At 42.5% G+C, this 25,172-nt stretch overlaps 1 protein-coding gene across 5 annotated transcripts in view; it reads left to right on the top strand.

Annotated features, from left to right (window-relative positions):
- Positions 1–25,172, top strand: part of LOC124407041 — a 61,129-nt gene that overhangs the window by 20,209 nt on the left and 15,748 nt on the right. For 4 of the 5 annotated variants that reach the window (XM_046882837.1, XM_046882840.1, XM_046882841.1 and 1 more), the window contains exons 3-8: positions 3,263–3,479; positions 3,604–5,948; positions 6,109–6,521; positions 6,634–6,731; positions 17,167–17,427; positions 19,070–19,246. In XM_046882837.1, the coding sequence (XP_046738793.1) occupies positions 3,263–3,479; positions 3,604–5,948; positions 6,109–6,521; positions 6,634–6,731; positions 17,167–17,427; positions 19,070–19,246 (3,511 nt within the window). The remainder of the gene's footprint in view (positions 1–3,262; positions 3,480–3,603; positions 5,949–6,108; positions 6,522–6,633; positions 6,732–17,166; positions 17,428–19,069; positions 19,247–25,172) is intronic. The other variant, XM_046882838.1, reaches the window with a different exon arrangement.

Genomic DNA, 25,172 nt, shown 5'->3' with positions numbered 1-25,172 from the left:
ATATTCCGTTACTCAGTTTGGTAATGATCTCAGCTTCTTGCCTACGTCCCCGTGTGTTATTCATCGCAATGAAGGTCATGGTCCTGAAAATTCAGCTCATACTCATTTCCTCTCTCTCTCTTATAATTAGTTACAATAATCGTGACGAAGAACTAATTCGAACAAAGATTTCAACGATTCGGATTTATCCCGATTCCAAGCTCCTCCCTGATGTCGTAACAAACGCGTCGGGAGATGCAGTCAGCTCTTAAAGTCTCTTGAAAAATAGAAAAGCAAAACGGTGGATAGAAAAGAGACTACGAGAAAAATAGGAATGGATAGAAATAGTCGTGGTCGCATGTCGGCTCGTGTTGTTATCTACAGTCTGACCTAATATCCCTCCGCCGTTGTAATAAAATCCAGTCTATTATCCGACCCCGCGTCTAAACACAAGAAGATATTATTATACGTGTAATTTCTCTTCGAGGATGCAAACTTCCACTCCACAGCGCTGCACAACAGAGCCATTAATTGCACGGCTCTAATTCCATGCTGGTGTAATGTCAAGTTGACAGGGTCAGATTAATTTTCATCGTTACATCTGCATTTCACATGCCTATCATATGTATGTGTGTTGCACATAATCGTGAGATTTTCTTTGTCAAGTGGTTCTATCTCGGACGATTTTCTTTCCTTTTGTTGGACTTGGACAGTTCTGTGAATGTTTTTCTTTTAACCAAAGTTAAAATATTGCGATTTAGAACGAGTGTATAATAGCAATAAACGGTCGATGGAAAAGTGGCTCAGGTGACGAAGAAAGTCGCCATTCAATGTTCTATATCATCGACCGCTCGAAAGGGGCTTTTTATTCTTCACTACTCGCGTTATACATTCCACGCGAAATAATTCCTATGGTTTGAGATGTAGAAAGCCTGCTGTGGCAGCTTACTGTTTAACGGGCGAATGAAATTCTCTCAGCTTTTCGCTGCAGAGACTTTCCGTGACGGCCCATTCGGATATCGGGAATCGATACCTACGTTACAGCAGCGTATTATAAGATACTGCTGCAGGCATATATAGGTGTATTCGGAAATCGGAGTTCAAGGGGTTTGCATCAGCGCGGTAATTCTCATCCATCGATATGTTGCACCAGGATTTTTATTCCTCGTTATAGTAACAAGTGGTTCCTGATCGTTGCGTACTACGGATCTCTGGTTTGCTCTAAAGACGGCCGATTTAACATTCAAACGCAATTTCGGAGACGGCGAAGGCCAAACAACGCAATAAAATTGTCGGTCGGAAAATTTAGACTGCAGGAATTTTCCTATAAATTACAATTGCAACGTGTCTCGCTGCGTATGTACTTTATTTACTATATGGTGTATACATGCAATCGTTACTGATGAATCGTACACAATACACTGACAGATTGGTGTACATCGCTTGTCGAGGGATGCACGCAACCCCGTTTACTTGACGTACACAATAAGTATGTCGACTTGCCGTTACAGTTAACCACCCCTCAATCGATAAATGCTCAGGCTACGTCGTAATTTTACTCCACAACGCGTAATTTTATATACCGTAAGTAGGTATACGGTGAGCAAATTACTTCGTTGAAATTAATTCGTGCAGCTTATATTTTTGCCAAATTTACTGTCGATCAGGCGTAAAATTGATGTAGAACAACGCGGTTAATATCTAAAATGAATACAACATTCATGTCCAACTATCGTAGAGAAGGTTGACCTATTTTCGATGAACCGATCACGTGAGATATTGGATTTGCAAATGGAAAAGTATGACAAGTGGATTCTGGAGCCGGGAGTCCCTTTTCCAAATAAGAAATGGGTCAATAATGACTTGTTGGATCCGTCTCAACCTACAATTCAAGCTACAATGCTTTGAGAAATTGGAAAATACGTTATTATCCTGCCTGATAAATCATAAATTGATTTCAATGTCTGATCGAGTAAAATCACGCGAATAAAGCCACGAGCTTTATTACTCGTCTATGAAGAAAAAAAAACGTGAAAAAACATATACGTCGTTTCATATGACCTAATTTGAATCCTGGTGATTGTGAACTGAGGGTTGTAAACTTGGTCAAAGTTTCCTGATCCCGAGCCAAATTAAATTCCCGTAACAGTTGGATTCAACAAGCTGGATTATAGCGTAAACTTTGTGGCTCACTGTTCATTTCAAAGTAGAAATCGCGAGGTTCTCTTATTCACACGACAACATTCTGCAAGCTCGTTCAACCTGCTGTAATTCATATTTCAACCTGACTCGAAATGTGCAAACGGTTGATTTAAAGCCTAACACGTGATTGCGATTCGAAATATGCAAACCGCGTTATAAAGACCCAACTGCACTACGGTCGTAAATATAAACCCCCTTGAAAGAACTATTTCTGCGTATGTGTTTTTTTCACTCGCAGAATAACGGCTAATTCGATGCAATTCTCGCGCATTATTCCCCCCTCCCCTGAATTCTGACCCACTTTGACACTCGGAATGGCTATAATTTCCACGATTGGTGACGGGGTTTCAAACCCACTGTCGAGGTGTTGGATTGAGTAGTGACTTCTTGGACGTTTTTCTTCTGATAGATACCACAATGTCTATAGGTACCCATTATAGTACCTGCTGCAGGCTATGGCGCATTGTCTTCGAGATGAAGAAATGACGGTACGACACGTGACGCGGCAAAAAGTCTCGTGCTTTTGGCTAAGATTAGATTAGCGGAGTGTCGCGTAAGAGGAGGAGGAGGAGGCCAAGAGTCGGGCACTTGTGATTCACGGATGGTGCACATCGTCGAGGGGAACTTTAGGCCCGCGGATACAGCAGTTCGTATTATTTGGAGATGGGCCAAGGGCAACGAACGCACTCGCTATCTTTCGGGGTTCCTACGTACCGCGAACCGAGATCCAGAACGTTGATTGAATCATGCACTACAACGGCTTACGTCGCTTGCAAATACTCCACCAAAGAAAGTCCGGGTGGGCGTAAAAGTGAACCTCGGTCAGATGTAGCAGCTGGGAAGGGTTTTTTGGTGACGCGTTCTGGCATATATTATAACGTATAAGAGATGAATAAACCGGGGGTTAATTCTAGACGGGAAGACATATGGGAGAAAGTATCTCACTCTGATTTTATATATTTATTTTGAAAAATAAACCTGTCGACCATAGACTATGCACTTTATGGACTGTGATTATTATAAACTGTGTCGCCTTTTCTCACATTTGACTGAATATCGTCTGATGATGTTTTCGTTGCAGAACGCGGGAGAGAGCAGGATACCGATGCCGGGTTCCATCCGGCCCTCGTTTCTTCCTAAGCCCAGGGTAGTCGCCCAGCACAAGGTTGCAGGATTCGAAATTCCTGTAACGCCACAGAATGCCGGACAACGAGGATCGGTGAAATCGCTTATGGAGAGCCTCTACTTGGCAGACAAGGGTTGCGTCACTTCGACGCCATTTGTTCATTCGAATACGGGTACGATAGACGAGTTTTTGGCGTTTATGTTTTATGGAAAATTCTGGGTGTAGTTAAGTTCGAACGTTTGTACAACGCACCATTCGGACTGAATTTGCTTAACGATTCCGGCTCAATATTTCAGGTGCCAAAGCCTTCGACGAAACCTTCGGGCTTTCACCTCTGGAGAATGTCCGCAATGAGGAGGATGGAAAGTCTAAAACTCCATCGCCGACCTCGAAAACGAAAATCCCACCCGGTAATCGTCTGGTCTTGCCAACGATGTTTACGAAGCCGTCGATCCCCTCGACGAACGAAGCAACCGTCTCGCCGGGAGCAAAATCGACGAACCTTAACGTGACCGGAACCGTTGCGAAGCCGAAACCAGCGCCGCAGGAAGTCGAAACGTCAAAGTCGCCGGAGCAGAAGACTCAGTCAGTTGCAGATGCGGGTGTTTCGAAGAAGAATGGAGCCTCACCGACGGGAAACGAGGGGAGAAAGTCCCTGCCAAAAATTAACGAAGTCTCTGCTCTACCGTCAGACGCAGGAGCCGAAAACAAATGGATGCCAAAGTCTTCTACGGGCGTAAAGAACATTACCCACCTAATTAACAAGGTCGAAAATGCTCTTCTGCGTCAAGCAGTGTATAAGGTGAACGACGTGACGGTGAATTTGAGCAAACCGTCGCCGAAACCAACCGGGGCCATATTTACGCTCAACGAATCGTTCATAAACGTGAAACCGACGGTAAACGGAAACTCCGGCGATTCGGAGCAGACGACGACTGTGCCGAATTTCTACGCCGATAAATCACCCGTCGTCGAGGCACCGTTTACGAAACGAATGACGTACACATGTGGGAAAAATGACCAGCCCAACGATGGGGCCCAATCGAAGAACCTGACCTTCGACAAACCCGGCCTGATCGCAGGCCTTAGTCCCGACGTCGCGAAACAGAACGGTGGAATTCTGTCCCGCGAGGATATGAACGACACCTTCTTGATCGGGGATAAGGCTGGTCATGGCCAGGCCGAGTTTACCAAGGAACAGAAGGCCTCGAACGGGACGTTTTTGATCGACGGCATCGAGAACATCGACGCTTTTTCACGGACCATATCGTTACCCGACAGAGAAATTAACGCCCGCAATAATCCGGCAACGAATTTATTCCCTACGACACTTGAGGACAAAGTGAAAAACGACAACGAACTAAACGACACGTACTTCATCGAGCCGGGAATCCCCACTCGCGCCAGCATTGTCAGTGGATGTTTAATGAGCAAAGAACCGGCCGAGTTTCCGAGCATTTTTTACGACTCCATGCGCCTGAGTCAGATCGAGTACGTCAACGACAGCTGTCTAATCGACTACACCGTAACTACGGACACGACGAATCGGTCGATCCTCCAGGAGTCCTCGAACCCGACTGACGATTCGGCGAGGAACTTCGACTTTTTTGACTCGAAGGTCACCATGATCGACGATATCGGCGACAGTTGCCTCGCCGACCGGACTCTGCAGGTCACTAACACCTTAGACGAGCCCTTGATACCAGAACTCATCTCCTGCAAGCCAAAGGAAATCACCCTGGGTCCGACTTCCGGTCCGTACAGTCTCCTGGGTCTGAACGTCCCCGAAGAAGAGGACGAATTGACGCCTCCGGCAGCACCGCCTCCCTCGAAAGCTACGCCGGCTCCTCACTACCTGATGCTGAACAAGCAGAACTCCTTCGAGCACGACGAGAGCTTGGGCATACTGACGCCAGACCAAATGGCGGAGTTCAGCATGGCCTTGGAGTGCTCGAGGACTCCGTCCTGCGAAAACTTGACCGGCTCCGGGGGTTCCAGGATCGCGATGACGAGGGCGTCCGCCTCCAGACCGTCGGACCTCCCCACATCCGTCGACGGCGGACCCACCGAAGGATCAAGCGAGCGGACACCGTCCCCCGAAGATCTTCCGCTCGACCCGAAACCCGCTGAACCAACGCGGACCGTTCCGGTCAGCTTCATCACCTCCGTGACCAGCATCACTAGTCTCGAGGCTGGCTACCAGGGTGACGGCGAAAACTCGAGGCCGGCAAGCCGCGGAGCCGATCCGGCGCCTGTCGCACCGCCACCGAATCTTCCAGCTCCTCGAACCGATCCTATGACCGATTCGGACTTCTTCACGGAGAGCGACGCCGACGCCCACGAGGAGATCGTCCGCGGTGATCGCAGGGCTCAGGTCATCGATGGTACACTTTTCTGCGCCCCCGGTGGGAGACGCTGTCCCAGCTTCACTGGCGAGGAAATGGACTCCAGTGGTATCTATTCCGATCTCGATCGCAGGCAGGACGATCAACAACACGAGGAACCCCACAGCGAAGGTCAGACTCCAGACACCGCTGATACAGAGTCGCAAAAGAGCCAGCCGTCACCTCATTTGATCGACAATCAACAGCAGCAGCAGCAGCAACAACTTCAGCAGCCAATCATCACGGATAATCTACAGGTGAGGAACGAATATAATGTATTGTTGGGCCAGTTACCGATTGTTGGGTTTGCATAGCAGATTCTTTCGATTTCACTTACTTCAGACAATTGTAGTCAGTTTCTTCCTGAATCTTAAAAGATCGGCATCACTGCTGACATTATTTTAATTATCTTTCCAGGTACCAGCGAGCAATTTGAACACATCGGTGGATTCGAACACGTCGGTTGGTACCTTAGAGGCGACTGTGATCGAGGTTCAAAATCAGAGTCCGCCGGCAAAGGCATTGAACAAGTCGGATCCGGTGCCCTTGAAAAAGTACAAGATGCCCAAGCGGAACGTCGTCTCGAAGATCAAGGCTATGATCGAGTCCGGACCGAAAGACGAGTCCGAAAAGGAAGCACGACGGCCGCAAAGGACGCCGAGGAAGGGTGGACGGTGGGACGCTGTTATGAGCAAGATAGAAGCCGGGAAAAACGAGCAAAGGTCACGACCACCGAGGAAGGAGGTCAAGTCAAGGGTGTTGCAAAGCCTCGGTCCTCCACCTTTGACGGCGAATCGACGATCGCCCGGAGACTCCACGAAGAGCAAGAGGTGCGTATCGATTCTTTAGTCAGGGGAGAATGGGATTCGGGATCTTATGGGGACAGGATTTCAATGACGTGAAATGGTAGATGGCGATTAATTTTTCTGTCTCTTCATCCAGCAGGAGAACCAGAGGACGTCAGGATGTGATTTCGCCTACTCAGGAGACTGCGCAAAGCTCGGTGCACAGTTCGATGAGTGACATCAGCAGTGCCCCCAGTGAGTCATAAATATTTACTACAGCTAGAACAATTGAGTGTGTGTTGTTATAAACGAATGGAGAATAATGGGAACGAATTGATGAAGAATCGGAAAACTTTACAACGCGCATTTTATTTTTATCGAAGGTAACTTGCTTAATCTGTTCTAATTTACAAATCGTCAAATTCGTTGTTTCTTTTACGACGACGGATGTTTGTTTATTAAACTATAACACATGTGTTGATTGAGTTTACTTGTTCAGCGACCGGAAATACTGTCGATTCTTGCACGGAAACGAGGTCGGTTTACACGCGTCTCGTCGTTCGCGTTTGCGAGGATGGATTTTGGATCGTGGATTAAAGCAGTGCGTCGTTGAGTCAGTAAACTTTTCCGAATTCAAAAGTATCGCGCTTTGCTGTGCGAGTAGCTTTAATTTTTATTTATCTGTTATTATTTTTATTTGTATAAAAGCTTAAAAATCATCATTGCGAATTATTTTCGAATGTTTTATTTCTCTTTCTATCGCAATTAGTCATGACACGTCATACATGTATTACACGTAACGAAGCTTTTATAAATTTCATATTTTTCGAGAATATAAATCATACTGTATATCGTAATAATCGTTGTCTCAATAATTATTCTATATCGAAATTTGAATTTAAGATGAATTAGTTGCCTTATCTAGAAATAATATTCAATGCTCCGCTTGACCCTTGTCAGCTTGTCAAGGTATAGCGAATAAAAAATACAATCACTCGCCTCAAAGTTCACTCGGCTCGTTAATCATCGTCCAAATTCGTTCCGGTTTAGACTTCTTTCTAAAGCTGGTCTGCTATACCTCTGCTCGATGGAAAGTCGCCGCGTCGCGGCCAAACAGACGATTAAAGACATTCTTTCGATTTCTGACCCCTTAAATTCGCTTTTGTTTTTCATCGTCGACGTCTCCGGACTTTTGTCTTCCCGCCGAGCGTTAGATTCCGTCACAATTCTTCAGTCGGGATAGCTCGTCTATATTTGCTACTGTTAATGCTTTTTGCTTAGCCGTTTCGCAAATAAACTCAGCAGCTGAACCGTCCAGGTCTCGTCGTTAGAAGCCCGAGTCAAAGCTCAGCTTTTATTTTCCACAGAAATTTCTTTACCTTAAAATTAAATATATTCTAAAAATCTGCTTTAAACACGGTATCGATTATCAATTTATTTCAAGTAAAAACTTTCCCGAATTTTTGAAATGGTAAAACTTTAAGCTACTTTATTTTTCGTTAAGAAAAATAAAGGAAGTCCATTTCTTTTCTTAATCCTGCTAGATTTTCTCGTATTTATGGAAACTGAATCACTGCATCACTTCGATATTTCATCTCGACGACGGAATAAATTTTTCCTCGGTTACATCTGAACTTTATTAATCATCCTACGTATTTTTAAGCATCGTCAACTTTTTTTTTCCTCCAATTTTTCTTTTCATCCCCAAAACATTTTGAGACGAGACGCGTATATAAATAGCGAAGCTTTCAATACCTGCACGCGTTTACTAGTGTATAAAGCATCGTGCATTCATGGTTCGGAAATACTCGATACTGTCTATGTGTGTGTGTGTGTGCGTGTATGTGTCTGACGACTGTATTGCGGACGCATTCCGTTCTCGAATTATCCCTCGAATGCGATTTTGCTCTATTTGTTGGCCTGATTAGCCGCATTCAATTCCGACAATTATTCAGCTGTAATTATTGTTAACGATATTAGTTGCATTAGTTATACCATAACGCGAATATGATCGTCGAATTGGATTGATCCGTGAAAAAATACAAAAAAAGCAAAACAAAAAAAACTAACGACTGTATATAAAAAAAAGTACCACAGGAAAAAATTTGTGCAAGATTAAAACTTGCAGGACGTATGAGCTCGATTAAAATCGCTGATGATAATTTCGTATCGATCAACGTGATCTATTTTTCTTTTTTTCCCTCTCTTCGACTTTTTTCACGATGAATTATTCAGCAGCGTAGGCGAACAAAGCAGCAGCCTTGATTTGAGACCGGCCGTCTTTCAAACGTTTATTAGACGGTGACATTAATTCAAATTACGTGAATTCAAAAGGCGGAGGTCAGGCAAATGATTCTGGGAGCCACGGCCGGTCAATCGTTTATTTTACGTAGTGCGAAATCGAATCGAATGGATTACGTTAATCGCAAAAATGCTTTATCGGCGAGTTTCTTTTTTTTTCAGTGAAAAAAGACATCAAGAATTTGAGAAATAATCCGATAATTGGAACCTTCAAAATAAATTCGATTTAACTTTACTGTTTTTTATTCGAATTTCATATTTTTGGGCGCATCTTGCTCGCTGAACAAATTCCGAGATATTGTTTGAAAAACATTGGCAAACAATTTTACATCATGTAATTTCAGATGAACATCGGTTGTGTAATATTGACACGAATTTATTTCTATCCTCTTTGGAGATGGCGATGGGTAAACATTTTTCTTTGAAGATCTCGATGCTAAACGAAATGATTCGAAAACATAATAATCGGATAAGAAACATCAGAATTTAATCGTGTTGGACATATTGTCACATTGTTACACTGAAATTTTCGGAAATTATTGATAGTTTGTGCTATTTGGATTTGTTCGGATTCATTTCTGTACTACATATTACGAATATCGTTACATTCGCGTTTTCAAACGGTTTTTTCCCGCTTTAAAAATTTCACAGAAGAAGGAAAGATGGAGGAAAAATCCATCCGTGGTTACATGCACGTGTGTTATTCATCGAGTAGTAGTCCAAGCCTGCAGAAGTCAAGCTATACAAGCACCCTTGCCGCAGCCATTATTAGCACGCTTTTTTTGCTATATTTTTGCGACGATGGAAACCAGCTGCTGCTAGCAGGATATAAAAGGGCGTAGCGCTTGCTCCCCGGCTGTTTAGACTTCGTATCGACCGTAATAGTTTGCTCGGGCGAGAAGAAGCTGAGGCGGAGAAATTTGTTCGCAATTTAAACGACAATAAACTATCTATAGATACATCCCGTCGCATTCTGCGTCATAGATTGCAGAGGTTTTATGCATATATGTACATATTGTATATACATATATACTGCACAGTATATCACGGTATAATGTATATATCTGTACGCATATGATCATACGACTCTGCATAATTTCATGTTATATTTAGAACTGGGCTGTAACTTTTTTCTTTCGTTCTTCTTCCGATAGACTGCTAACTCGTTTCAAACCCAGATTTCAAGCTCTTACTGCAGTAAGAAATATTTTGGATCCACGAGTTATAGTGGTCCGAATTCATTGCGTGATTTCTTTCTTCACTTTTGAACAATCGATCTTTCGTTTAATCGAGGCTTTGAATTCAGCGATTCTGTTTACAGTACTTCATTGAAAATTTCTTTTCTAGTCTAGAGATTGGAAGTTGAAAGAGTAATTGAATTATAAAGTTAATTGAATTTACTTCGTAATTCGAAGTCCTGTGATAAGTGATGAAAATTCTATTTAGCACACAAGGAAAGATTTAAAGTCAACAAATACAAACCCTCGTCTAGTTTTGTAATTTTTTTAAATTCATGCATACAGTGCTGAACAATATTCAGTTCGCTATTGCTACACTTGAAAGCAATTTTATAATTGTACCCATTTGCTGCAATATGCACTAAGATAAGGCTCATTGTCATGCAGCTTTATATTCTTAGCATTGAGCACTCACCGTCTTATTATTAGACGAGTAAGTGCTTTGAACTTGGGAAGAAATTTAATAAAGGAGTGAATCAGAGTACATTCATAATCTGGTAAACTGGGTCTCTCTCTCACAGTTCTCATGTCAGAAACGCATCATTCAAGTAATTTATTACAATTACTTTGCTGAAAATATACTTTCGTACATCGCGTCGCTGAAAAGTGTACTTCCATGCCTTACCTCAGTCTGAAACTGTACCAAACCGCGACTTCTAAAAGAATAATTTTTGCGATTAGCGGAGGGTGTAAATGGCGACTTTGCGATGCTGGAAGAAAATGTGGTTCGACGTCAGGGCGAGACGTTGGACCGTGAAATCGTTACGACACAGTCCACGGGTTCCCGGTGCAGCACATCCGTTCGTTTTAAAATTCAAATCGAGGTTGGTATAACTCCGTCGTCCTCGAGGCGATCCGGTGACGACGCCCCGGATAAAATGGTCACCGTAAAACCGAGGCGGAGATGAATTAATAAGAATTAATTTACCACGTCAGCACCGTCGTTGCTGCTGATGCTTGTCGCTACGTGAGGAGATTAAAGAACACTCGAACTCGTGCGACTATGTCTGCGACTTCAAGACCGCTCAAAGATCACGGAGACGACAAGGTCTTCCAACTTTGTCTTCAAGGCTATATGTCGTTTCCAACCGTAACCCTCGTAGCGTTTATCACTAATCTTTGGAATCGCGTTGCTGTTACTATTGCTGGATATCGTCGAGGTGTCGGTGCAGAAAAACTGCCCCTCTTCCTTTACATGCAGTTTAACCGTTACTCGTTCTTATAGTGGCGATTCACTCTGTAGTTAAACACGTTCCAAGAATGCAGCGAACTGGAAGTAACGTGCCGATTGAATGCTGGCGAGCTCCTCAGCGTTGAACGTTTCCCAACAAGACAGGATTGAAGACGTACAATCGATACACTGCTGTACAAAAACTTGGAACATAATTTTCAAACTTGCATTTGGAAATTTTCTCTTTCTCGTATCGAATGGAATAATCTGAAAATGGTTCTCCTGATCATCGACCGACTTTCGAAGGTACAACGATCGCCGCATATTCGACGGAAAGTCTTCGCCAGATTTTTTGAGGTCATGGGACAAAGAGCAAAGCAAGTCGATGTGAAGCATCCGAATGAGAGATGCATGTGCCAAGTGTGCACCGGCGATAAGTGCCTGCAATCGAAGGCCAAGGTCCATTGGGCCATCCTCGTCTCTGGCAGGTATTTTTCCTCGGCAACAAAGCCGCAGCCATTCAATACATGTGCGGTTGTTATCCTGGTCTCTGGGAATTTCTCTCGTTCCACAGCAATCTTCTCCGGGCTTTGAATACGTGGTGCGGAGGATCGTTACACGCGTCTCTATTGGTGTGTTACGTGGTCCCGGAGAAAAGAGAATAGAGACATTGAACGGCGAATTATTCCAAACGCGTTTCAGTCGGAGTTTATATTGGACTGTAACATCGATCGCTCTGTGGAGTTGCGTCACGTTCTTGAATTACGGCTGGTTCCCGCAACGATGGAACAAACACATCGACTCTAACTAGTTCGCACCAATTACTGTGCGACTAAAATCATGCACGGTTGTGGATACTAAAATTTCCTGCTAACTAATTTAGCGATTAGTGGCCGTAAAAAAAGATCACAATCCGTATATGTTTCAAGAATTTTAGTCTTGATATGTCGAACCATTAACCCTGTTTTCTATCTTAATGGATGTACTAATGACGCACGAACTGTGCGATATCGTCATTTACTTTTTCTAATAGAAAATTGCATGTTTACTTCAATTTAATACGAGTTTCTTTAGCCAAATAAGATTATAAGAATAACAAGTGTTTTTGTTATTTCATCTCTATTCTTGTAAAATTCCTCGAGTTATTCCTGAAAAACATCACTGCTTACATAATTGGTATCTTGTTCCATCGGCAAAACAAATATCGACAAACAATCTGCACATACCAGTCCTTTTAACGAATGAATAGTCCCCCATAATCAGCCAGTCTAAAAACGAGGGGGCCTGGTCACGTGCGACCTTTTAATTTGACCAGGGGACTCAAAACGGTAACTGTAAGGTGTCAGGGTGGTGATGTAATAGGACACCCTATAATAGACCCGGAATTTTGTAATCTATCGTAAAAAAAAGGGAGAAATAAAAGTCAGAAAATTGTACGGTCACGGTAAACGATGTTATGTTTTCTCTACTGTAAGTAGAACAATTTCTGCAATCAATTTGATAGTTTGGGTTATATTGTCACGAAAATCGTACCAGAACTCCGTAAGGTAAGTGTACCACTCACTGACCCTGTTCCAATTATTGACCTGTTTTAATTGTATCTGTTTGATCTTTAGTTCTGTAAAATTGCCAAAAGAATAAAATTCTAGTATCTAACCATCTAGCAATTGGTTTTAGCAATCGAAAAATTCACAATTTGTACCGTCAATTAATAATTTTGTAAAACAAAGGGTCAATAATTAGATCCAAACGTGTGGGTAACTGTAACACTTGCTCTCAAAAATTCCACCTCACAGGGTGTGTCCACGTCGCAGTGCGCTCGGCGTAACGTTTGAGCAAGAGAATGCTCGGTTGGGGTGGGTCGTGAAGCGAGGGTGAGTCACGGGTAAGGGTGTCGGTATCGATCCTCCGTCAGTGGAGCCGGCGTCGTGACATTAACGGGGTTCGGTATCCCCCGGGTTCCGACGCCAGTGCTGGAGGGAGAGAGACCGGCGGGGGCGCTCTCTCGTGGCGGCCGGCGTCGGCGTCGGCGTGTCCGGAGAACCAGGAGGACGTCGAGAGAGCGAACTTGCGACAGTCCCCGACGAAGCTCGGCACGGCGTGGATGCCGGCGACGCGAGTATGCGCAACGAGAGTGCCGCGTTTGACCGTCGACGGGTCGTCGGGACGTCGCCGGCGCGGACGTCCTCCTCCTTCTCCTCTTACTCCTCCTCTTCTTACTCTAGTTCCTCATCTCGTCCTGATCTCGAGTCCCACTGACGTCGGTCTTCCCGCACTTTGTTCGCCGTCTTCATTCTGACGACGCGGGTCAACGCCACGCCGGTTTATTTCCGGCACCGCCGTTCCTCCCTCCCTCCCTCCCTCCCTCTTCATCTTCCTCCTCCTCCTACTCCTTCTCGGGAACAGGTGCACCGGGTGACCACGTGGGCCCCCCAAGGCCATCGACCATCGGTACTGCTCGCTCAGTCCATCGTCGGCCTTACGTAACTGAACAACGCGACCGGGCTTTAAGGAGTCGAGAATAAGGGCACAGGGTGCGATTCCCGGCCCAAGGTCACGGCCAGGACTCTAGGCCGTTCGGGCCATCCTTCGGGGACAAGGACGTTTTCACTTACCGTTGAGCGCGGGCTACGCTCCCTCGCTAATCGTTAATTAATATAGTAATTTAGTGCCTTCGATGACGGATTTTATTGTGAGAGGAGAAACGGAATGAGAAAGACGATGTAGAGTTACCTGAAGGAGAGTACAATTACTCAGTGCGATTTCGTCCAGTATCGAAAGCCGGGAGCACGTTTCGCAGTCGCGGATCATGTGCGTGGCGTGTATAACATGAAGTCCAGAGTGCAGGATGTGACCCAGCCACTCGTAAAAACAGGTTTAGACCTTCCCCCTTGCCGAAGGATTATTTTTTCGTAGCTACAGTAGGTCTGTATGTACATACATATAGTGTGTCAAAGCTCCCGAAGTTGAATATTAAAAGCCGTCTCCAGACCTTCGGAGAAAAGACCTGGAACCTTATTTCTGTGATAAGCATATGCAAAGAGATGACGTCGGACCCGGCTAACCGGATGAGCGTTTCTCCTCAGTCCTGAAGGAGCAAGAACCCGAGAGACACCGCGGTAGAAAAAGGACTCTACCTGGCCATGGACTTCGGGTGACCCGTAATTATAATCGACAGATTATCCTAACTGAAAATGGGGCAGCAAGGGTCGAAGGATAAGTCGTCGGGCATCCCAAGGGCCGACTTTGTCAGAGACTCTGCAAGGATGCGACTCGGAACTTTCAAGAGAGGTACACCTTACCTAGTCGTTTAGCACCCGCAGGATCAATGATCACGTACCTGCGTGTGACGGGCTTTGTAATAACGCTCTCCTTCCTGAACCCTCCGACTAAGATTTCCGGTCACGTGACCAGAGGATCGTACTTTCATCGCTTTTGTCGACGGTCCATGTTTCTTGCTTTCGAGTTGGAACACGCGGTGTATACGAGCCTAGTTTCTGCGCTTTTTGTGCGACGACGATGATGCCACAGAGACCCGGTTTCAGCCGCTTCAGCCACTTTGTTTTCACGACCGTTTTAAACTCTCTTCTTCTATTTTACTTGGCTCGCTATTTTCCGTGCCGTGTTCATGACGTATAGTGCACAAGCAACTTTACGCGTTTCTGCATCATAAACTCTTCGACATGAAGGGGGGGGGGGGGGGGGGGGGGGTCACTTTCGCAAATATCTACTTGCTATGTTTAGGTCGAAAGAAGTTTCATCGCAAAGTTGTTGCAGGCGAGCAAACCAGTTTTCGCGACGACTAGCCGGGCATAAACTTATACCTGACCCATTACAGAAAAAGTTTTGAGCCCGTTTCAACCCGTGAGTTACTGGCATCGATGTGTATACTTAAGTGTACGGAATAAGCACACACCGCTACAAACAACGCTGCAGCTGCTCATCCTCTGACGATTTGCTCAGCTGGTTTTCAGGCGAACGTTACTGATGTGATCTAGATTCGGAAGTGCCTTGCTGCACGCACGTTTTGTCTCTTTTCATCATTTCCTCCAAACTTGAACATTGACGCCGAGTCGGTATGGAAATATCGCTGAACCCGAATGAAGAAGTCCGTAACGATCTTTCCTTTGATCGCAGGGTTTTGCAAAATTCTGGATACTTTCCACTTATAACGAGTTTTGAAGTCTTCGTGAAAACTTGTGGGAACTACATTGGCTTTGGGTTTGGCTTCCAAGTCTTCGTGAAGTCTGTTTTACCATTTATCACCTCAAAAATGATTTCGCTAATGGCGAACCTGTAGATAACCGATAAAATACCGATGAACGGATGACTGGAGTTGAGGTTTGGCTAATGGGTTAGAACCTGGATAGCTCTAGAGTACAGTAATCGGTGAACGTGAATCTAAAAATAATATCCAGTGTCAGTTTTACGCCGACAGTGCATCATCTGTGCGTCATTTCATGACCCATATTCATCCTCACCGATTTAGACTGTTCCTTGCCACAAGACGCGATGCGTGTGGCAAAATCAGGGCCTCGGTTTTCTCCTCTTTTTCCACTGCTCGATGCGCGTTCCACTTTTTCGACAAAGTCCACCACTTCAGCTGCGCAATTCCCTCGGAATTCAATGCACAAAGAGGACAAGTGTAACAGTCGTCTTGACTTTTGACCAATGGTGAAAACAGGGTGGACAGACTTGATCACGTGATACATCGAATTAGCATGAGAGAAAATCCAGGCGAACCTGCGAGTCGATCGTTGGTCACGTACATATATACACTTGAATAATGGCTATGGCCTCCGGTTCTTCGTAACAAGAGGCTGTATATCAGAAACAGATGAAATTTTTATAAAGTATATAATATAGTTTATGATAATAATCGATTAATAGGCGCAGGTATACGGGCTGATTTACGATTCTAGGAGATAATTGTTCCACTCGTGCATACCTTGGTGCCTGCATTGCTCACGTGCGTTGCTCGGTTCCTTTCGAATCCTTTTTTCCTTCGGTACGTTCGATTCAGGTTCTCAGACCGAGAGAGAAGGGGACTGAAAAGAGGCGGTGTGGCCACAACAGGTTGACTACCACTCGCCGGAAATGTGGGTCGCGTTCTGATACGCAATTTGAGCCTTAAGGCCTTTGTACTCGCGAACCGGGGAACATTCGGCCCCTTCTCAAACGCACATGCTTTCGATTCCAGAACTGGACTATCTCGAAGAAAAGAAAGCATCGAAATATGCTTGAGTCAAGAATTTGGACATTTTTCTGCACTCGTGAATTCAAATTTTTCTCAATCTCCAAACGTTACTTTCATAAATTTCAGACAATATTCCTGAACTTGACAAAGCCCGAAGTGCAGTCTTCATATTATCTCGTTCTATAAAAACCTGATACACATGCCTCTGATTGCATAACAACGCTGTGATAAAATCCGTTCCGAAAATTTGATAGTTCAGAAACTGTAGAGCGGGAACCCCGTTTGTGGTTAATCTAGGAATCCGAGACTAATGATGTCAAGTTGAGACCAAATAGTGTCGTAATGTCACAACGTAGAGTCAGACTAACACCTGAACGTGGTCCACGTTCAGATCATAACTCGGTTGTCAGGAATAAGGTTATGCGAAATTGATTAAACGTATTCCCAGAACGAATCCAACGAATTTACATGTTTCCCTGAAGGAGGTTTTTAACTGTTTCGAAGAAGCAGGAACGTACGTACGTACCTACGTGAGTCTTGTGGTAACCTCAGTGGTAACAAGATATTCCACTCACTCAAGACCACACTGCAGGCCATGTACATACACAAATATAATAAAGAGATGAGGCGAGTGATAAGAGGTCAAAAATATACTCGCTGCGGGAGAAAAGACCCCAGCCGAAAAAATTATACCCATACACCTACTGATTAAGATTTACGAGTTAAGCACACTGCGTGACGTGTATATCCATGCACATTTACATTAATGACTTTGTTCCGTAGGGTCGGCGAAGAAAAGATTGGGCAGTCCTGGGGGCAGCGAGGGATCGGCACAGTCAACGCCACGGATTTCGTCTCCTCGACAACACCAGCCGCCACCCTCGTCATTGACGATTGTTAACAACGTCGTTTCATCCGGGAACGTAAACAACAATATCAACGCCGCCGCCGCCGCTGCCGCAGCGGCAAACGTTGTCAACAACAACAATAACAATGCTAATAATAATCAGCAAACCTCGGCTCGGCCGATACCATCACATTCCCGTAAGCTATATACTCACGGTATGTCTCCTGTTATACCTGACCGACATTCCTGACGTATTTCACAACTTCCATTCCACTTTGTCCAACTTCTCGATTCAGCCCTGCTTCGAGGCAAAAATGTGGAAAGATTAGAATAGTCGAATTCTCAAAGACCACATGTGGTATGGTCGAGGTATTACGGAAAGCCTAAATATAGAATTTTCATAATATGGAAGACCGTTGCAAGGCAAAACAGATTGGAATTACCATAAATCGAATTCAGTTTTATTGATTTTTTTTTTCATACTTTAGAGCTTCAAGTCTCAACGACTTCTTCCATTCTTTTTATGGGATTGACTAGTTCAAAAATCGTGTTTTATTTCTCGATAAAGGCTATTGTTCCTTATTACGTATCGCTTTCAACGATATGCTTTCGTTTCTATACCATATATAACGAGTTTTAAAGGTCCTCTATACAATACAAAAAGTTAAGGCATGTAGGTACTGACCGTTTTTTTTATTTTCAAAGGATTTCTTTGTTACATCCGTCAATCGTGCTCAAATTTTCACCGTAACTGCTCGAGACCGTGACGAATCGATTCATTGTGAGCAAATGTTATAGCGGTTAATACCGTTCATACAGAAGTTATGGAGTTCCTTTTCTTCTGTCGTGTACATAAAATTGTATTCAGAATCCCATCACATCTCTGCGTCCGTTTCGTTACGGTTGTAAAGCTATTTAGCTTATCGATATTATTTTTAAACAATTTAACGCGTAATTCTTGAAGGAATTTAGAACGTAATTGGAAATGAATAGTAGTTCGGGAAAATCAATTGATAAAAGAAAATATTAAACAAAACATCCGAACAAAGTTGAACCTCGATAAATACCGATAAAATCTAGTTCTGATCGCGATTAAAAATCTCATCCACTACTCAAGCAGGGAAATTAAGAGGGATTAAAAAAATGGGATGGATCTAATAATAGCGATCTATTCAAATATTTTTCTAACACGTCGAACACGTGCTTTCATAAGCGTGATCCCTAATCCTTCACCAATATTCTAAAGCGGTTATAACATAATCTATACGGCGGTTAGCCGAAGTGGAAGATATGCTTTGACAGCACGAAACTGTTAAGCTCCTTAAGAGTTACACAGTGTAATCTCAGGAGAGATGAGCATCGCGTATACATAATTAATATTTTCTTTTGGGCCTGCCTGCATGTCGTTAAATGTCGAAATTAGTGTAGGACGCTAGTCGAGTTCACCGTAAACCAAAGCAACATTAGATCACGTATATTTCTTTCGTTCCTTTTTCTTTTCCCTTCTCAACCTTCCTACTTTCCCCGACTTCCGCATCACCTACGATCAGTCATGAATTTGGCAATGAGACTGAAAAACGAATCACGAACGAATGCATGTAGGAGTTGGAAAAATCTCTTCTCAAGCTTTGATCCGCACCTTTGAAAACGGAGTTGCAATAGGATCGAGAACCAGTTCGTATCTCTTGGTTACAGTAGCTCTTGCCACTTGACACCTTATAACATGACACAATGCTGCCATGAGTCGAGAGGCATCTCGGCGATGATTGGCAAGAGACTAATTGGCTCTAACGAACTGACCCTCCTTTGTCTGTATGTGTTTATCTGTGTTTATTTTAGAGAGGTCACCGACCGTTGGAACACCTCCGCGAAGACCGGTAAACGGAAGAACGAGCCAACAGCATCAGCAGCATCAGCAGCAGCAACAACAGCAACAGCAACAACAGCAACAGCAATCACGGATCAACGGTTCTGAGGCGAAGAAAAATTCGCTCGATGTATCTCGAGTAAATCTAGGTGAGTGACCGAGTCTGCGAATCATGCCTGGACCATCGTTCGAGAGCTAAGCGTCGCGATATGTCACGCTCGATTATGCTCTCTCTAAACGGCTGTATACGAGTAGAACGCTTAGCTTAGACTAGGTATAATGCTCAACTGCCCAACCCTAAAGGTGCATACGTTGTCGCTTAATCTTGTAACAAATTGCTACCAGCTGCGAGCGAAAGCTGCAACCATGCCGCTAGTTACGCGACGAACAGCCTCCGGGTGTACTTTGTTGGTGCTCGTATGTCAGACTCGGAAGAAAACGATGGACCTGCCTTAGAGAGATAATCGCAGTTTTTCACGACGTACAGTAGTCGAGGAGGGTTATAATAGATGTTCGAGTTACGGGTTTTGAATGACTCAACTCAGTGACGAGGGAACCCCTTTTTCATAACGTTGACGAATTTTCATAACGATGTGGTTGGGTTGTGTCTTACGATGACGTGGTTTAGGATGAAAAACCGATTTTCACGTATTTGTGTGATATATTAAAAACGGTTTATACTTTTTAACACTTTTCTGTGAATATCGCAATGTGAAAAGATTCACTGAAGTAAGATTAGTCCTTCAGAACTTCGCATTTCTATGATCAAGTGTATGATTGAGGATGAGAAGTAGTAGAAAAATTGGTCAACAAATTTTCGTCTGTCACCGTGGGTTTATTTTTATTTTTTTCTGTCACGATGACACACCAATTCTTTGATCTCAACGACTTCTTTTTATGAGATTTGTTTTTGTTTCATCTTCTCATCTTCTCATCTTCTATACTTTTTCTGAAGATTCCTCTGAACATAAAATTATATATGTATATATATATACATACATACAAGACGCGTAAAATATGTGGTGGAAAAATAACCGGAGCAGTTTTTTTATATCGCTTTTTCTAATCGCCTCTCGTGAGTTTCAGTATGATTGAATACCCGCCAATCAGTCCGATTCGGTGGCTGGATTTTAGATATACGAAGGGCGAAAATATGCGGGAATAAATTGTTTTTCCAAAAAATAAATATCCGGAATTACGGACACCGATTTATTTCACTTAGTTTTTTGAAGTTAAGTTTTCTTTCAACTTGTCACATGGTATTAATCTCAATTCACCGTGCTTTCGTTCTTAACAGACACATCCTATTGATAGCAATCTGTTCCACAAATCAATATTAAATCTCTAAATGCAATTACCTACATAGATTCTACATTTTTACCATTAAAAATCAATCATTTTTATCATATTTAACAAGTAGTGTGTCAGAGATAAGTGATTTCGTTGAAACATTCTAGCGTGAGGAAAGTAAGAGAGCAGGTTTCTGATATTTTCTACGTAATGTTAATATTGGGTGAAATTTATTTCGAACTTATATCACGCGAAAGTGTAACTGAAATGAAGTATCTAAACGTGTTTCGCGCCATTCCTCACTTTCGCTGCATCTTTTAATCTAAAATATCTTGTTTAAATATAAAAATAGTGGATTTCAGATAATCGTCATATAATAATTTATCACCACGTGCTTTGCAAAAATAGAAATTCAAGTACGATCGATCATTTTACTCGAGAAAGTGAGTGAAACGGTACAAAGTATACAGAAAAATACTCATTCCAATACGCAAATTTGTCAGACAATTTGTTTTGGGTTAACGTCACTTTCTTTATTCACGAATGAAAGAATATCCGGATTAATAATAGTTCAATAAACATGACGTTCAATCAACGATACACAGAATTTATTCAGGTGGCTAAGCCGATAAAATTTTCTATCATCACATCAACGTTTTTTAATTGTTTCCAAGAGTTAAAACCTGTCACCATTGTCAAGTGGTGAGATAATTATTTCCAACATCGTATGAAAGAAAATATATATCGATAGACAAACGGTTACGCAGCTTACGATTGTAGTCGTAATTTCAAAGGCGTATGCAGAATTATTCACGGTTTAAAGAAGCGTGTCGTAATTTCCTCAGTTGTCGGTTATATCCGCAGAATGAAATCAGAAAGTATAAAATACTGACAGCACGTATTGTGCCTTCTTCTTTTATGATATCGTAGTAAAGTGTAAGGTAAAGAGATCCACAGTGTTTTATTGTTTAGGACTATCTGGGCTACACGTGGCATTGTCTTGGCACACCATGATGCACGGATGGCATCCTGCGAAAGAAAGTCAGAATGAAATTAATTACTTACAGCAACAGCCGCGTTTCGAATCCAGATTAAATCTCTTCGTGTACTTGGTAGGACACATTTCCGGGCTTTCTTAGGCAATTCTTAATCCACTTTTGACTGTCGCTCGCTTATTATACCTACGTGCACTCGTATCTGATTCTCTCGCACCTCTGACATGCAGTCTCAAAAATCTTAATAAGTACGCTTAAATTTAGCTGGCTGTCGCGTTGTTTTATAAAAAAAAAACCGTGTGCGTGTGGTTGAAAATTGTTATCGATCGATTTCACCTGAATTTTCACGTCATTCGATCACTTGCGTTCTGTATTTTAAAAACAAGCGTCTTGTGTTGGTTTTTTAATCGCTATATATTTTTTGCATCGAATTTGTAACCCAAAAGTTGATTCGAACTAGACTCGATGCACCAAATTTTTAATAATAAATAATAATTGTCGTAGTATTTGGAAATTGTCGTCTCTGAATTAATTCTCTAAAAACGAAGCTGCATGGAGTGTAATTTTAACCAACCACCGATGTTCAATGAATTAAAAATTTGGAGAAACGTGACTGAAATTTATGAACCTAAATCTTCGAAATTCCGGCTGTTGAAATAAATTTAATTGTTTGAAATCAAGAAATCTGAGATTTACGTTATTGAAGTTCGTAATTACTTTAACCTAATGATCCATTTTCAAAGAGGATCAATAATCCAGAAGTTTGAAATGGTTACGAAATACGGTAAACTTTAAATCATTCTGCATAGAAAAAAAAGTAAAGTAAATTCTCGTTCGTGTAGGTAATTAAAATAACTTACAAAATTAGTAACTATTCCAAAAATTTCATTACGATGATACAACGAATCTCAACATCGTTGAGATTTGAGTCAAAAGTGATGTAAGGCTACCATTCCATCGCCGTATAACAATGTAATCAGGTCAACAAAAAGAAGAAATGAACGCTCGAGAAAAAACTCCATCCAAAGATCCTTGCCCGATACGCAGTGTGAGAAAAACCTGGTTTCATACTTTATACCCAAACCTACTCATTCGAGGGTCGAGTGGCGTCCTCAAACTTAATTTATGGTTAACCTGACCCAAAATGCAATGCCTTGGAGCGCAGCAGAGACTAAAGTTTCAAAATCTCACTCCACCCTTAGTCAGGTCATGAGCTTATGCCCTTCATTCGCACAGTGCAGTAATTTCCAAAGTCATCGACCCCCACAGGCCGTTCAATAATCAGGCTAATTACCTGTAATTACCGCACATCGTAGGTATCGTTTATATAGAGTATGTATGAGGAATTCCATGGAAACCCAACCAACGTCTGACCCTCACCATTTGTGCGATTTTGTTTGCAATTTTTTTTCTGCAAATGTCACAACTCCGAAACAGTACCATGAATTTTATCAGATTTTTTTTATTGAATTGGGTAATTATTTGTAAATATTGAGAGTCATTTTGAAACGGATCTTTTTTAAAATTTTTCAAGAATTCGCAAAAACTGTATTTTATTTTGGCAACATTTCAAGACCGGGTCAATGATGGGCTGATTTTTTTCTATATATTTTTTTTTTTTGAACAACAAATTCTCAAAACTTCTATTTTTCACTCAGAACATTTTTAAACCGTTTTCACTAGGAAATTTGTAAAAAAAAGTTGAATATGCCAAAAAAAAATAGACAAAAATGACTTCGTAATGGAACCGATCTAGAAATAAAAAACAGGGGAATTTTCAAACCGTTAAAACAATGTTTTAGCTGACAAAAAAAATTGCAAGTGTTGAAAAAAGTGGAAAATAAAAAATAAAAATCTGCCCATCATGGATCCGATCTTGAAATGTTTGGAATAAAAAATACAGTTTCTGAGAATTTTTAGAAAATTTGAAAAACGATCCTTTTCAAAATCACTCTTAATATTTCCAAATCATTGATTAGTTAAGTAAAAATGTTGAAAAAATTCAGGGTACCTTCTCAGAATTGAGAAAAACGCAGAACATTTTTTATGGTGATCTTCAAACGTTGGTCGGATCCGCACGGAATTTCCCATATCCATACACACACACATACGTAAAACCTAAATACCCGACCTGCGGAAAACCCTCGAGGATATATTGCGTATATAAGGACCGTGAAAATGCGACATGCATTTAGTTTTTGTGGCGGCGGCGGGGGCGGAATGGCGGGGAGGCCGAGAGCACCGCTGCGTGGTTCCGGTTAGGTACTTTGCGGCCGCACTAGACGCTGCCTCTCGAGTTCTTTCGAGTTGTCTCGAGTCTCTGTTGCCGGATAGACGTAGTGCTGCGCTTCGTGCAGACGCCGTCGCCTCAGTCTTCATTCACTTACACATGTCGCTGGGATGCTGGCTCCGGTATTTACACTGTAGTCTTCAGTTTCGTTGTGCGGCGTGATCGCTCGGTGAAACGCGTTTGTCGCGTCGAATTTCCGGGGTCGAGATGATCGTGTACCGGAAGTGAAAAAAAAAAAAAAAAAAAAAAAAAAAAAAATATCACAATCCTCGTGGAAAATCAATGTATCAAAATCTCTGGTCTCTCTTCCCACCGCCGATTAATTCTTCGTCGTCTTCATGCAGACTTTGGACCATCTTCCTGAGCCTGGAGTGCACCTTCGCACTCATAATTACTGGACCCTAGCACGTTTGGATCAGTTACCTTCGGATGCAAGTGTGTGTCTTCTTTTTCTTTCTTCGATATAAGTGGTTTGCCTAGAATCGGTTCAGAACTGCATCCTGCTTCATCGCTATGCAGAAAGAGCACGTCGATGACTGATCGATTGCTCCGATAGCTTCAACGCTGTGTCCGAGTAACCTTGTTCCGCGGTTTATTTTTCTCTTAAATTCTTCCTTTTTTTCTTTCTTGTCCTTCCGACTCTTTCGCATTCTTTATTCTTGTTACATTCGTTGTCCTTACAACTTCCGAATGGATTCGATTTATCGGGTTTTAAGTATCGTTATTCTATTTCGGTCTTATGGTGTTACGGAAAAACAGGTTTTTTTTAGTTCCGCAAAATTTTGCGATTCACAGTTGATTGAAAATTTTATATACTAACAATCACAAGTTCAATTATATTACCCGTCAATCTGTGCGCGATGATTGAACAAAAGTTTGCGATGAAATGAAATTCTGATTTGCGGATGTGAAAAAAGGCAATCGTAATTAATTTATACCAGCCGCAATTTTTTATGCTTGTTAATTAATTTCTTTCACGACAGCTGATTAGTTACCGCAGTAAAGTTGCGACCGAATAGGATGGAAATAAAAAAAAGTTGTATCTTAATCGTTTGACTTTCAGTGTCCAAATTTATTGATTCGGTAATGAGTTAATATTTATTCAAAGAAAATTATGTTTTTAACGCACGCGGAGAACGGAAATATGATGGAAATAAAAAGAAATGGTTATTGCACCCACCCACAGATCTTGCGCGATTTCCTCCTTTCCGGTTTTTGATTTTGTCTCTTTCTTCACCGATGATCCTCGCCGACGCGGCGTAATAAACAGAAAACAGAATAAAACCGCCCACGCGGTTAGATTTTTAACCAAATGCAAAGATCGAATCTATTAACCCGTGAAGCCAACTTCAGAGTTTAGAGATTAGAGCTTAGAGTGCTATTAGCCATTAGCCGGAAGGTATATATTGATGGAGAAAAAGAAAGTGCGCGAGGTCTTTGCACCTCACGTCCATAACCAAATACGATTCGGATACATCTGAAGGAAGAAATGCGGGTGAA

This window comes from Diprion similis, chromosome 6 (genome assembly GCF_021155765.1).
Source record: "Diprion similis isolate iyDipSimi1 chromosome 6, iyDipSimi1.1, whole genome shotgun sequence".
NCBI classification, from domain to species: Eukaryota; Metazoa; Arthropoda; class Insecta; order Hymenoptera; family Diprionidae; genus Diprion; species Diprion similis.
This window is presented reverse-complemented; position numbering and strand designations above follow the sequence as displayed.